General features: G+C 65.3%; 1 protein-coding gene across 1 annotated transcript; it reads right to left on the reverse strand.

The window, feature by feature from the left end:
- Positions 1 to 4,732: 4,732 nt before the first annotated feature.
- Positions 4,733 to 13,131, reverse strand: LFNG (LFNG O-fucosylpeptide 3-beta-N-acetylglucosaminyltransferase). The gene is made up of 8 exons (XM_069571288.1): positions 12,572 to 13,131; positions 8,174 to 8,222; positions 7,577 to 7,676; positions 7,318 to 7,471; positions 7,128 to 7,213; positions 6,602 to 6,767; positions 6,000 to 6,085; positions 4,733 to 5,860 (listed from the first exon to the last, which is right to left on the reverse strand). Exons 1-8 carry the CDS (start codon positions 13,004 to 13,006, stop codon positions 5,794 to 5,796), a joined length of 1,143 nt encoding a protein of 380 aa, XP_069427389.1. The 5' UTR covers positions 13,007 to 13,131; the 3' UTR covers positions 4,733 to 5,793.
- Positions 13,132 to 15,050: the final 1,919 nt, after the last annotated feature.

Below are 15,050 nucleotides of genomic sequence, written 5' to 3' on the forward strand. Positions count from 1 at the left end.
GGGACAACAGGAATTGATTCTCCTCTTGAGTTTAGCTGCAAGGCAGAAAAATCCTGCTATAGCTAGAGGGGGCATGGCCCAGAGAAGCGTGTGTGTGTGTGTGCGCGCGTGCGTGCATGTTTGAAGATGGGGAAATGCTATGATGGTGATGGTCTCGTAGGCAGAGGAGATGGCTGCACCTGGGAAAAGGAAAAAGTTCTTTGGAGGAGTGATGTTCCTGAGTTACCAAGAGGGGCTGGGACCTCGGTCCCAGTGAGGGCCTGGCTGCAGATGGGAGTGTGGTCCCTCCTGCGGGGCCAAGAGCATATGGGCGGCTTCGGGCTGGGGTGCAGAAGGTCTTAAGAGGTAGAGGAGGCTGGAGAGGAAGTGGGAGTGCGGTGTGAGGGGCAGCGAGCCTCCCAAAGGCCCCTGAGGCACTTGGTCTGGAACTCAGGTGAGACTCACCAGGCTGGAAGGCAGCCCCTCCAGATACCCAGGTGTGGGTAGTGAGCGGGCAGCAGGCGGATGCAACAGGGCAGAGGCTGCAGATGTGGCCAAGAGAAGATGTGGAAGCAAGAGAGGCCAAGGGAGGTGAAGGTGACTTCAAGGGCTTGGCTGAACCTGGAGATTTCAGCCAGGAGAAGACAAACCCTCCAGGGGTGAGGAATACGGGGTCCCCTGGGGTCAGGCAATGGGAGCTGGACAGACAACAGGAGGAGGCAACGTAGGATGCTGCGGCCACGGGGTAGGTAAGCTCTGGGTGGAGTGGCAGCCAAGACGGGGCGGGGGTGTGGCTGCCTGCTGGTCGCTGGGGGAGGAGATGCCAAGGATACGGGAAGGGTCACTGACACCAAGTCCCCAGGAGCAGTGCGGGAGAGTGTGGCCATGAAACAGAAGTCCAGATCGCCCCAGGATGAGGGGGTCTGTGGATACCCACATCGGGGAGGGGCAGCAGAGGCTGTGACCCTGTTTGGAGCAGGGGCATGGGCTAGTGGCTACAAGAGCATCGTCAGGAGTGAGGTGTGAGGACAGCAGATGTCCAGCAGGGGGCGCCGAGTACTCGGAGGATGAAGGAAGAGGGAGGGACAGACTGTTGGAGGAGCCCGCCCGGGGAATTCTGCATTCCCACCAAGTTCCCAGTGACTGGGGCTCAGCTGTGACCACCACATTCAAAAAGGAAATGAGGGGTCACTTGGCAAGGATCTGGGGATTCCACCAGGATGGGCCATAAGGAGACGCAGCAACCAGCCATGCGCCAGAGCCAGGGGGCAGGGCAGTGGGCTGGGTGGCCTGCAGCAGAAGGCTCCAGCTTGCCTCTTGACAGCACATGTACTTCAGAAAGCAAATACTGGTGATAACTAGTAGATTCCAAATACTGGTAATATACCAAATATTGATAATAACCAAAGATTCATGATGTGAACTTTTAAGAGCAAGCAAGGGGATGCAGAGATGGTCTTCCCTCCCACTCAGGCTGCACCTCTCGATCAGGTTCCGTTCAGTTCAGTCTCTCAGTCATGCCCAACTCTTTGCGACCCCATGGACAGCAGCACGCCAGGCCTCCCTGTCCTTCACCAACTCCCGGAGCTTGCTCAAACTCATGTCCATTGAGTCGGTGATGCCATCCAACCATCTCATCCTCTGTCGTCCCCTTCTCCTCCTGCCTTCAATCTTTCCCAGCATCAGGGTGTTTTCCAATGAGTCAGTTTTTCGCACCAGGTGGCCAAAGTATTGGAGTTTCAGCTTCACCATCAGTCCTTCCAATGAGTATTCAGAACTGATTTCCTTTAGGATGGGCTGATTGGATCTCCTTGCAGTCCAAGGGACTCTCAAGAGTCTTCTCCCACACCACACACAGTTCAAAAACGTCAGGTTGTCTGCGCTCAGCTTTCTTTATAGCCAACTCTCACATCCATACATGACTACTGGAAAAACCATAGCTTTGACTAGACAGACTTTTGTTAGTAAAGTGATGTCTCTGATTTTTAATATATCGTCTAGGTTGGTCATGGCTTTTCTTCCAAGGAGCAAGCGTCTTATAATTTCATGGCTGCAGTCACCATCTGCAGTGATTTTGGAGCCCAAAAAGAGGGTCCTGGGGAAGGTGGATTCGGGTTGGGAGAGAAACCACCAACTCTGGCCAGCAGGGGGCGCCCAAGGACCGCAGCGGGTTATGCAAGGGGCTGCCCACTGCCCGGGCAGGGGGAGTAGGGGCGTGTGGCGGGGGAAGCAGCCACAGCTCTGAGCCCCCAAACTCAGCATGGCGACATGATCTGGGCAACCGCCAGGGGCCAAGATGAGAAGCCCTCCGGGCCCCTTGGTCCCCTCCTAGTGATTGATGGACCACGTGCCTTCTGTGCGTCCAGCCTCGGGCTGGACTTGGGGCAGAGGTCACCTTCAGGAGCATTTGGTGAGGTCAGGGCTGGGGCGGCGCCAGGACTGGACTTTGGTCTGACAGAAAACACGGGGCCGGCTCTGGTCCCCGCCGGGACCCCAGGCCCAGAGAGGGCAGGGCTGGCTGAAGCAGGGTCTGGCCTCCAGAAGCGTGGATGGAGACTCGTGGGCAGCCATGCGCCAGGTGGACGAGGGCCGTGGAGACCACCCTGTCTCCAGACATCCTCACGAGCCCCACCTCCGCCCCTTGTCCAGGCTGTGTCGAGGCCTGGAGCGTCTTCCTCTAACACTGCCCTCGGCAGAGCCTTCCTGCTCCAGCCCAGCTGGGCCTCTTCAGGGCAGCTAACCGTGATGGCCCAGCGGAAGGAGCTCGTTTCAAAGGAACAGAGCAGAGCCCCGCCCTGGCACCCTGGCACCCGTCTCAGCCCCTCCAAGATGTGGCTCAGCCTCTGCTTGTGGGCAGCTGGGGAGCCAGAGGCAGGGCGGGGTTGGGGCGCCCAGCGGCCCCCGGGGCTGTGCTTTTCGTTTCTGAAAGCCCACAGTGACCTGCTGTTTAGGAGGGCCAGGCTGGGGGACACGGAGCCCCTTCAGCCTGCCAGGACCCTCTCCAACCATCCCTCAGCCCAGTGCGCGGGGAGGCGCACCGATGCCACCAGGGGTGGGGCGTGGTGCCCCCAGTCGTGCCCGCAGGAGGAGGGCGGGCACCTCTCTACTCTGTGACTCACTGGGGGAGGGCCGCCTCCTGCACCCCCAGGCGGCGGACGCCCGTTCCTGTAAGGCCTCCTGGACCGCTCCCCCTTCTGAGGATGGAGCCCAGCTTCCTGTTGAGGAGGAATGGGCCGGGGTGCTCCGGGTATGCCCCTCCACGACCCCACCTGGAGGCCAGGCACTCAGCTGCCTCACACTGACCCCCATTTCCCTCATGGAGATGGAGGTGGAGGCTCCCCCCACCCCCACCCCGGGCTCCCTGCTCTGCCGCCGGGACAGCCCGGACCAGCTGTGATCCTTGATGCCCACCCCTGGGCCCCAGGGCCCCAGCACTTTGTGGGGAGGCGATGCCACCCGCCAGGGCTGGGGCGCCGGGCCACGGTTCCACTCTGGGCAGAGGCTCCTCTGACTCACGCTGGCCGGAAGGAGACCCGCAGCCTCTACCCACAGCAGCAAGTTCCGCTGTGACTGCCCCACCCCCGCCCAGCCTGGCACAGCAGGCTCTGGGGGCGTCCCCCAGACACGGTCAGGCCGTGTGACGGCAGGGGGCTGTCTCTCCCTGCACTGTCCCTGCCGCACGCCCAGGGCAGCTGCTGGGCAAACCACACGCTGACTCAGGGCTGCGGAAGGCCCAGGTAGGGTCAGGCGCCAGCCGGCTGCTCCCTGGGCCAGAGTGGGCACCGGCAGGGCGTGCAGCAGTGGTGCCTTCCCCAGCCCGGTGGGGGTGCTGAGCAGGGGAGTGTGCCGGGTTGGGGGAGCTTCTGCCCCCACATCAGGGGTGGGAGGAGAGTTGCTCTTCCACCCTCAGCCTGGTTTCTGATGAGCTGACAGGGTGCAGGGAGCAGAGGCGGCGGTGGGGGCCCCAGATCCCAGCGAGGGCCCGTGGGGCAGGGCTGGGGGTGGGGGAGCAGCTGGGGGCTGTGGTCAGGCCGGGAGCAGCCTGTCTGGGCTGTTTGAGGAAGAGGAAGTGAGGGCCCCGGGTCCCGGGGAGGGTCAGGGGAGGGGACTCCCCCAGAGGCCAGAGCAGGCCCTCCCCACCCCACATTACATAGGCTGATTTGAGGAAGGGCCTGAGGATCTGCCTTTGGTAGAAAACATCACCACAGCAGGGATGGGCGGGCCGAGGGGGTGAGGCCAGGATCCAGGCCAGCCCAACCTTGGACCTGGAGCTCTTCTCCACCAGCCCAGCTGCCTGGCCTTGGATGTCACCTGCTCTGAGCCTCAGTCTTCCCATCTGCACAATGGGGGCAAGAAGGTGGCCTGGATGGTTTGTGACAGGGACGAAGCTGGGTAAGGCGGTCCCAGGCCAAACCACGGTGAGCGCCTGTCGCTCTCAAGGGAGGACTGGACTCCATGGCAGCTGGCCCGGGCCCGGGTCTGCACAGCCCAGGGCTGCGGAGTCTGAGAGCAGTGTGTCTGATCACATGAGATCTCCCCCTACACCTGAGGGTGCCCTGGGCTGGCCACTCAAGTTCCTGGGCTTCTCAGGAACATGCAAGTTGCTATTCTGAGCCCAAGTTCCCATGCTACGATAGTTGGCTTGGGGGGATCTCTCATACCTTCCCCACTTGAGTGCCAACGAGCCCCCAGCGCCAGCTTCCATGAACCTGCATCTCGGGCGCAACGTCCAGCCAAGACCAGGACCCCCAGGTTGCCCCAAAGAGCATCTTTATTCACAGCAAAGGACGTCACCATAGCAACACACCTCAATTCCCTGAGAACTTTTCCCTTATCGTTCACTTTCCTAGCTATGTCTTGCAGAAAGAAAAACAGAAAGCAAAACGCACCTCACTGGCCAGGTGCGCTGAGCTGGGCTGGGAGACAGGCTCTGTGAAGGAGGCGGGCAGGGAGAGGCCAGACACCATGACACATAAATACAGTGTTAGACATTTCCATCAGCTTTAACAACAGAGATTATCCCAAGTTTGGCTTCTGCTTTTTCTGATCCACAGAAAAGATAACACCTTCCCCAAGCCCCTGAAAACACAGACAAAAACACCCTACTTTTCACCCACCCTCTCCCAACAAAAGTCACAGTAAAAACACTGCCACAGTATTTACAGACACACCCACTATGGGCGACTTTCTCTCTACTTTGGAGAGGAGTTAAAAGCTCAGCTGGCTCCCCGTCACAAAGGGAAGCTGGCTGAGAGAGCAGGGGAGACCCCTGCCCGGGATGCTTCACCCGGCGGCAAGGTCGCTGGGGCTGCTGTCACTCGGAGCCGTCGTACCCAGGCCGGAGCTCAGCGCGAGGGGGTGAGGGGCACTCCCCCAAACCCAGCTTCCTCGCGCGGAACACAGGGTCCTGTCCTGGGGGCTCTGAGCGGGGAGCCAGAGTCCCGGGGGGCGGGTGCCCACAGCGGCGGGCCTGTGCTCAGCAGGACGGAGCGGCGCCCACACGTCCCTGCAGAGCAGCCCCTGGGCCCCACGCTGCCCAGAGACCCCGAAAGGGTAACAGAACTGTCCTCAGAGTGACCTCCCACACAAATCCTTCCGGGGCGGAACACGGACAGACAGACAGACAGGCGGGACTTTGCCTGCCCCTTGGCAGAGCAGAGCTGCCCAGCAGTCTGCTACAGGGATGGATACACAGCACACACACAGGCGCAGCCCCGGGGTGGCCTCGAAGGCCCAGACCGGGGCGGCACGACAGGGGTCCTCGGGCCCTTTGGATACCAGGGGCGCCCGGGGACGGGGTTTCAGCCACGGCCACTAGAAGATGGCAGTGCGGGGGCACCAGGGTGTGTCCGGGTACAGATGGCAGTGGACGGAGCGGAACCTGTGGGGACAGAGCGGGGGCTTGTCCGTGCGGGCTGGGGGCCCGCCTCCACCCGAGCAGACTCCTGGGGGCCGTTGAGCTGCAGCAGACTCTAAGGGACCTCAGTGAGCCTGCCCCCTCTAGTCCTCCCTTTCCTCACCTCGACGGGTCAGCCTCCACCGAGAAGGGCCCCTTAATGTGGACAGCGTTCCGCTTGTTTTCAAACATGCCGTAGCTCAGGGTCACCTGCAGGGAGACGGAAAGGGTGATCCTGGGGGGGCCGTGGTACCAAGGCCAGCCTACCCTGGCTCTGCCCAAGGCGGGCATGGGTGCGACTCTGCACGAAGGGACAGCCTGGCCTTCTGCCCACCTCGGGGCTGAGAAGCCAGGTCCACGCTGCACCCCCAGGAGTAAAGCCCAAGGGGGCTTTAGCTGGGACAGCGGCCTCGCCAGCCACGGCGAGGAATGTTTACGGGTACAGGGAAGACCCGAAAGGCTCAGAGTAGGTGTCCCGCTGAAGACAAGAGGCAAGATGGACGAACCACGGGAGTGCTGCTGGGCAGACCTGGGTGCCTGGGTGGCAACTCACAGCCGGGCCTCTGGTGACCTATTCAAAGCCGTGGCCCCTCTGCGGCCCCCTCCCCACCTTCTCCCTCCCTCCTGTCTGCCCCTTCCCTGCTCTCCCGGACGCTCTCCTCCGGCGTGCGGCCCTGGCGCGCGCACCTGCCGCACCGGGGAGCCCCGCGGCCCTGGCGCGCGCACCTGCTCGTGGAGCTCGGAGGCAGGCACTTGCTGCAGATTCTCCAGGTGGGAGTGGAAGAGCCCACAGCGCACGAGGGGCACGCCCAGCAGCGCCTCCACGATGTAGCCGATGGTGCAGTCGTCAGGCAGCCGGATCCGCTCGGCCGTGCTCATGAAGTGGCCTCCGCTGCGGGAGGGAAGGGCCGAGGGCCGCAGTGAGCGGAGGGGGCAGCGTGCCGCTTGGCCGGCCGGGCTCAGGCAGGAGGTGGACGCGCCCGGCGGGCATCCCTGATGGGGCTCCCACGCGGGCGGCTCCCAGCCTCCCTTTCCTCCGGGAAAGCCCCCTCCTCCATACGGGGGGGTTACCAGATGCAGGAAGGGGTCCTCACCCCCCTGGTAGCTGGCAGGCGGAGGTGGGGACGACTCACCCTGCTGGTGGACGTGAGGTTTGGGGACGCTGGGGCTGGGAAGACGAGCCGTGCCAGGCCGGCTATGGGGGGACCCTGGGAGATCAGAGGCAGCCTCACCTGCACCCCAGGGCACTCACCTGGCCCAGGGGCTCATCTTCAGGGCCAGCCCTCGGCTGATGCAGAAGCCAGCCCCGCCGGTGGCAAACCAGAAGTGGACAGGACGCTGCAGGCACGGAGGGCCGTGGTGAGACTCCCAGAGCCCTGCTGCCGGGCACCCCAGCCCCCTCCCCGTGCGGCGGTGCAGGCTGGCGTGGGGGGGGCACTCACCACCGTGTTTTCGCTGACCCGCTCCGTGGCCTGGATGGGCCTGTCCAGGCTGGGCTTGCCCAGGTAGACGTCCTGCGTGTGCGGGTAACTGCCCAGCAGCCTCAGCAGGGCACGCACGTTCACGTAGTTATCGTCATCCACGTGGCAGAACCACCTGGCGGGGGCAGGGCCGTCAGGGGGGCATCACGCGGGTGGGACTGCCAGGGCCAGAGCCCCACCAGGGCACGCTCCCGGGGCCCCGCCAGAGGCCGGCACTCACTTCCTCCCTGACTCGATGAAGCGGTCATACTCCACGGCCATCTTGCAGGACAGCGCCTGGCGGCTGTGGGCGGCCGAGCAGTTCGTGTTGACCACGTGGCCTGCGGAGAAGGGGAGGGGCTGTGAGTGGGTCCAAGGCCGGTCAGAGAGGGCAGCCTGACCTGGGGTCACACAGCAGGCCCGGGGCAAGCAGAGCGGGAAGGGGTGTTGGGGGTGGTAGTCTGTCCCGGGGCGCCCTGGGTCCAAGCAGTGCCTGCTCAGCCACCCCACTCAAGCCCTCCCCCGAGCCGGACACCGGCCTGCAGACCCCACCCCCCAGCACCACCTCGTTGGGCGCCCCGCCCCGCCCCGCCCCTGCCCATTCAGGCGGCTTTTTCCCAGCACCAGCCACCTGTTGCCGCCACATCAGCTCAAAGGGCCCAGGAGCTGAAAGGGCCTCATTTGCATGAGAATTGGGGGGGTGGGTGAGTGGTGGGGCGGGGCGCTGAGCAAACCCGTTGAGTAAACTGCCCTCCCAGGTCCTCGGCCGGCAACCTCTCCCAAGGGGACAGTTTCCTCCAGGCAGGACCCCCCTCGCCTTCCCACGTCCAGGGCTCACCCGTGCGCCTGGCCAGCGCCTCGTCTTCCCCATCCGTGAAAATGAACGTCTGCGGGGAGAAACGCGGCCTTGAACGGGCAGCTCGGGGGCCCCGGCCACCGCAGGGCCGAGGGCTGGGACCCCTCGTGCCCATGCCGCATCTTTGAGCCTCCATTTCCCCCCGTGCAGAGAGGGGCTCCGGAGCCTACCATGAGAGCAAGGGGACGGGGGGGGGGGGGAGCTCGGGAAGGACCCCCACCCCACCCCCGACCACCGCGACAGCTGCGCCCAAGGTCACCGGGAGGCGGCTGCCGGCACGAGCCTGGTGCGGTGCCCCGCCCACCCGCCAGGTAACCGCTCGCGGCCCGCCCTGCGCACCTGGCAGGCACACACCCTTATTGACACAGTGCCCGGCCTGCGGGAGGGGCAGGGCACAGGCGGAGGAGGTCGGCTTCGGGAAGCCAAATCTCAATCAGTCGGGGACAAAGGCCTCTGCTGGGCGGCTGCCAGGCGCTGGCGGACAAAGGGCCCGCAGGGAGGGTGAGTCACCAGGCATTGTCCGCCAGCTTTGTCCCGGGCCGCGCTGCGAGGGGAACTCAGCCGCGTTAAGCGGGAGTGGCCACACGGCCCATTACCATACAGCTGGCCTGGTTAACTGGGCCGGGCTGGGCACAAGGTCCGGCGGGCAGGGGTGTGGCCACAGCCCCGCGGTCCCCCAGGCTGGGCCGTCAGGACAGGGCCCTTCGCACCGCTGGCCGTGTGGTCAGCCCGCCAAGCCAGTCGCCTTCCCTGAGCCAAAGCAGCCTCCAGGGTTCTCCGGAGATGCTGACAAGTCTGCGGGGCTGGGCCGGGAAACCGCACAGGCCCCGCACAGGGATCAGCGCTCCCTGCGCCCACGCGGCCCAGCACCTCCAGCCACAGCTTCGGCTCACAGACGGGCCTTGCCCGAGGCCGCATCGAAGCTCTGGCTATGCCAACCTGGCTCCTCCACCCCTGCCAGGATCGCTCTACAGAAGAAGGGGGGGGCCTGACGGGGAGGGGCCAGGCGCTGCCGGCGCCCGCCTGGGCCCGTCGGCACACGGGGAGGAATGTTCCTTCCTCTGCCGCCCGCCCAGCGCGTGCCGCCCAGCGCACCCAGGTGTGCCGAGTGCAGAGCCCAGCCCGGCGGAGGGTGCTGTGAGCCCGGGCAGCAGGGGACAGCCCCCGCACCTCCGTGGCCACCAGGCCCTGGTTTCATCCTGGGTACAAACGAGCACAAGGGAGGGGCCAGAGTGTGCAGGCCTGATGCAATGTGTACTCGGGGGCTGGGGGTCCCACCTGGGGTGCCCACCCTCTCCTGGTAGCCCGGGCTCCTGGTCCAGCCTGAGCCTGAACCCGGGCCACAGGCTCAGGTGAGGCCGCCAGCTGGGTGGGCCTAGAAGGGACTGGGGGAGGGGGGTAGGGTGGGCCCCTCCTGCCCGCTGCAGGCACGCACCCCTCCTCCCGAGCAGACACCCCAGGGGCCCGCACGCACGGACTCGCATCCCGCCCCCTGCCTGCTTGCCGGCATCTCGGCCCAGGAATGCCGTGGGAGGCCGAGGCCGCCCGTGCAGACGCGCTGTTGCCGCCACTGGATTAAAAGGAAAATGCTTTCTTAATGAGATCAAGCGAGGCCTGTTCTCCCGCGCTTTGGTGATGCCCTAAAAACCCAGCCCAAGGCTACGGAGATTAAAGTCACCTTTGTTCAGAGAGGAGCGCTTGGAGGCGTGGGGCTGTGGGGGTGTGAGGGTGCCGGGCCTCCAGTCTCGCCACATCAGAGCAGTCAGGAGCAGAGGGGATGGGCCTCACCCGTGGCTCCGAGCCTCAGTTTCCGCCCTCTGTGTAATGGGCGTAACCAGAGCTCACGCGCCCAAAGCAGAGCGCCCGGCTCCTTCTCTTCTTCCAGCTCCCTCACAGCCCAGGGAGGAGGGCACCATCCCTCCCCAAGTGTACAGGTGGGGAAACGGGGAGCCCCAGAGAGAGGCGGGCCCTGGCCTGTGGTCACGCCCCGGGACAAAGGTGGTGCTGGTCCCCACCAGCCGTGCCCCACAGACCCCTCCCCACTTCCCTGACGACGGCAGGGATGGGGGAGGAAGAGCCAGGCGGCGGGGCGGCAGAGCTGGCGGAGGGTGGGCGGGGGGACACCCACAGGAAGCGGCATTGTTCCTGGAGCTGCGATTCAAAGAAACACAGGATGCCAAGCTCTCCCCCGGACAATTGTGGCCGCTGCGGTGGCAGCCGCGCAGCCTAGCCCACTCCTGGGAGGGACAGGGGAGCAAAGTGCGGGCCAAGGACCCAGCCCCTCACCCTGGACCTCCAGGGCCGTCGTAACGTGGCCGCTGCTGACCACCCCCGCCCGAGCCGCTCCAATGGCTGGAAGTCTCTTGCACGCCCCCCAAGTTGTGTTCAAGGTGCCCAGCTGCCCTTTCAGGGCATTTCCTACTCTCCGTCTAGCTCAAATGGCACCTCCTCCAGGAAGTCCCTCCCTCCCCAACCCAGGTCAGATGCCCCCCTTTCGGCTTACACAGCCTCTTTGGGTTTCCCCCACTGCAGCCCTGACTTCCTGGAGTCTCCCCCATCAAACCGGGTCTGAACCACCCTGCACAGGGTTGGGAGCCGAGGTCTCTCCGTTGAAACAGTTTCAAGGACCCCTCACCCCTAGGACACCATGAGAGGGGCTCTTGCTAGGCGGGACACACGCCCTGACTGCTGGGAGCCAGATTCGGCTCCTCCCGGGTGTGCTCAGCTAGCCAGAGGGGAGCCTGAGGGAACCTCCGGTGGGGAAGGCGGCCTCTCCCTGCCTCTCCAGGTTTTGGCCGTCCACTTTCACAACCCTCGACCAGAGGCCAGCGCTTTCCTTATTCCAGAGATGAGCAGACTGAGGGCCAGAGAGGCCCTTGGTCATGCCCAGGGTCACCTAGCTCGGCCAGGACTGCTCCCCGAGACCCCCTGACCATATCCCCTTCGCGGGAGGAAGTCTTCAGAGTCCGAGAGGAGAGGTGCTCAGAGCTGGTGGCAGCCCAGAGGGGGCTGAGCACTGCCAGCGGCCACAGAGCAGGCAGGCAGAGTCCTGGGGGTGGTGCCTGGCTCGGGGACAGCGCCCCGCAAGTGCTGTCACTTGGGGAGGGGGGCCCGCAGGCCGTCATCACCAGGCAACCTGAGTGGCCAGCGCGCCGGCGGCGGTTCCCATGGAGCACATAGCCGCACACAAGAGGCTGGACGCCTTTCTCCACTGGAGAAAGGGGCTTTGTTACCTTGCCCGAGCGGCCGGCGTGAGAGCCGCCCGGCGCTGGGAATCCTAACGGCCCAGCAGCCAAACAAAACCCGCAGCCCCCACCGCCCCCTCCTGCCGGCCTGCTGAGCCCCTGGGAAAGGGACGCCGTGTTCCCAGGAGGCTGCCGTGGGCTCCCAGGGCCCCCTCCACACGCTGGGACCAGGAGGACCCTGCTCCCCTGACCCTCATCGTGACCTCGTCAGGGCCCTGCCCCAGCCAGGCCAGAAGGCCCCCGGGCCTCGAGGGTTTCAGCAGGGAGGAAGAGAGCTGGGGTCTTCCCTGAGCCCCTAGACCCGTCAAGCGTCCTTCACCCTCATCCCAAATACCCAGGCAGTCCCTTGTATCTCCCAGTTCAGGGAATTCCCCCACCCCCTCCCCAGCAGCACCCACACTCTGCCCCCATCTCGCCCCAACCCGGCCACCCAGCTGCAGCATGGAGGGAGATTTTTCAAAGTGGGGTGTGTCTTTATTATGTGTGTGGAGGAAGTCAGCGCTCAACTGGGATGTGCTAAGCACTAGTTTCCAGGCTCCAGAGACTTCTGCACTGTGGAGAGAGGGCCCCAGAATACACCCTGAAACCCAGCGCGTGCGCTCTCGTTCTTCTTCGGAGATGGACCCCCCCCAGGGCCCCCACCAACGCCCACCCCCAGCTTCGACAGCGACTTGTCCCCCGGCCCATTGCAAAGGCTGGGATGAGGGACACGTCTGGCCCTGTGCCCAGGGGTCCTAACCCTTCACTCCACTTCTCAGGAAAGAGTCTTCCTCCCGGGGAAGGGTATGAGGCCACGGAGGACGCCCCACGCTGAATCTGCCTTGGGAAGGCTTGGGGACAATAATTCCTAGCTGCTGAGTTCCAGTGTTTGAGGGCAAGAAGCATCACCAGGAGCCAACACCTAGCTGGTGAAGGTTCACTGCAGGACACTGACCGGTGGTGTTTGGGGAATGAGTCCCCACCCTGTGCTTCCACATCAGGCAAACTGGGCTGGAAGGGGATGAACCGGCATCGCTTCGCCCGATATTCCCGGCGGCGGTACAGACAGGCAGCCTGGAGCCCACTGGATGCTGCCACCAGCTGGACAAGAGGGCACCTCCTCCCCTGCCCACTTGCCCAGCCTGACGGGGCTCACCATCTCCTCGTGGCGCGAGATCCACGTCTCCAGAAGCAAGTCGAGACGCGCGCGATGAAACTTTTTGGTGGTCTTCACCGCGATGAAGACGTCGCGTGGGGCCAGCGGCTCGGCCGGGGGCCGAGGACGGCCGTCAGCGGGGCGGGAGGCGCCCCCGGGCGGTGGGCCCGCGTCTCTGCGAGAGCGGGTGAGCAGGCTGAAGTACTCGGACAGACTGCGCACCTCGCGGACGGGCGCCCCGGGCGCCACCGCCGCCGCCGCCTCCAGTCCAGGCGCCGTGGCCGCCCCCGAGGGGCCCGCCAGGCTGCGCAGCGCGCGCCGACCGCGTTCAGCGGGCACCGGGGGCGGCGGCGGGTCGGCCGTGAGCACCAGCAGGCAGGCAAGCAGCGCGCCCGCCAGCGCCAGCAGCAGGCGGCGGCCGCAGCGCTTGAGCATGGTGGGGTGGCGGCAGCGCGGAGCGCCCGACCCCTCTCAGCCGCGCCGAGGCTCCGGGGTCCCGCCGCACGTCCAGCGGCGCCCCGCCCGCGGCCCGAGCTCTTAAACCGCCCCGACCTGGCTCCGCCCCTAGGGCGAGGCCTCGCGCGATGTCCCGCCTTCGGCGCAAGCTCATTGGCTCCCGGGCCCCGGGGGCGGGGCCTCTCGCATTGCCCCCGACGCCCGGCAGCGCCCACGTGGGGCCGCGGCGGGGGTCTGGGAACCGAGGAGCCGGTTCCCCGCGCGCCCGCCCCCGGTCCGCACGTGCACGCCCCGCCCCGTCCCGCCCGGATCGCCCCCCGCGGGCAGCCGGGGGGCGCTGGGACTTGGGCCCGCCCCGCCCCGTCCCGCCCCGCCCCGGTGGCCCTGAAGGGGAAAAACCCAGGCCAGCCAGCGCGGGGCCGGAGCTCCAAGTCTGGCCTGCGGAGGGGCGCGCCCTCAGCGCTCTGACAGCGATTCCGGGACAGGCACTCTGGGCTCAGTCGTCCCGCGGGGAACGTCGGTCCTTCCCCGCTGGGCGCTTCCCCTCCCCGAGCCGGCTTCCTCCGCTAGGGCTGGCGCAGGCTGGGTCAAAGGATTGGTGGACCTCAGCGCTCCGTCCAAAGCAGCCCTTATTAATAAAACCGAGGAAGGGCTTAGCCAGCTGAGCCACAGGTAGGGACACGAGGTTCCAACGGGAAAACACTTGCCAGATTCCATCCCTAGACCCGAGCGAATTCCCTCCTCTCGGCCCACCGTCGAGGCGGAGGAGAGGGTGGATGCCCCGAAATCCGAGGCCGAGCCGCCCCTCCCCGCGCGGGACGAAAGGCCGCCTTCTGTCCCATTTGGTCCCTCTGCGCTCGGGCCACATACGGGTGGCCCAGCTGTGCCCCCGCCCCGCCTCCCCGGCACACGGCGGGCCCCCACCCCCGGCCCTTCCCACGGGCCGGGCCGGGCCACCGCACGAGCAGGGGCGGCAGGAATGCGCGCTGGCAGCCCGCGTTGAGGGTGAGGGGCGAGGAAGTGGCCAAGGGCTCCCCTTGGCGAAATCTGAGTCTGAGCCCCCAGCCCATAGCATCTTCCGGAAGCGCGGCCAGGGGCGGCTCTCCGCTTGGCTGCGTCTCCTCTCCCTCCCTCCCCAGTCTCTCTCATCCCCTCCTAAGGAGGCCCTAGGGGAGCGCCTAGGCTACACTGGTCCCGGTCCCGGTCTTAGCGCTGGCTCTGCCCACTGGCCCGTTTTCTCTTCAGCGTTTACGTCTGCTCCAAGGCACCCTTCGTGGTCCCTGTCCCTCTCCCTGAATGTCAACTGCAGAGATGAGGGCCTGGAACACAGTGAGTGCCCTATGAAGATGCATCGTGTAGGGAACTCCCTGGTGGTCCAGTGGCTAGGACACCTAGCGCCCAGTGCAGAGGGCCACAGGCTCCCTCCCTGGTCAGGGGACTAGGTCTCACTTGCTGCAACTAAGACCCAGTGCAGCTGGAAAAAACGAGATTTACTGTGTAGATGTCTGGCTCAGATCCGTGATTCTCACCTGGCCCATTTGTTCTTAGGGCCCTGGGGCCCTATCCCCTGCCCCTCTGTGATGGGGTGCGGTGGGGGATTGGAGTTCCCAGGCCTCTTCCTGTATCCACCCCCAAGGTAATTAGCAGGCGCCACCTCAGGCAGGCAGATGCCTGAGCAGATGGTGCTGGCTGTGCCCAAGTGACAAGACTCCCATGGAGTCACCTCCTGTCATAAACTCCTCCCCACCTACGACGGGAGCCAGCCTGGGAGCCTTTCCTCGCTGCAGAAGTGGGAGTGGGCAGGGGTCAGCGGAGACCCAGCACAGCTGCAGTCCTGCCTGAAGGGTCTCTGTGCCCGCTTTCCCTCGCCCCACCACCACTGCTCTCCCAGGTCTGGGCTAGCTTGACAGGGAGCGTCCCTCACGGCCTCTCTCTCCCCTGGACTTCCTGAGCCGCCTCCATGCCAGTCTTCCTGCCAGTCTTCCTGGTGCATTGATTCTCCACTCTGAATCGTGCACGCAGG

This window comes from Ovis canadensis, chromosome 24, assembly GCF_042477335.2.
Source record: "Ovis canadensis isolate MfBH-ARS-UI-01 breed Bighorn chromosome 24, ARS-UI_OviCan_v2, whole genome shotgun sequence".
NCBI classification, from domain to species: domain Eukaryota; kingdom Metazoa; phylum Chordata; class Mammalia; order Artiodactyla; family Bovidae; genus Ovis; species Ovis canadensis.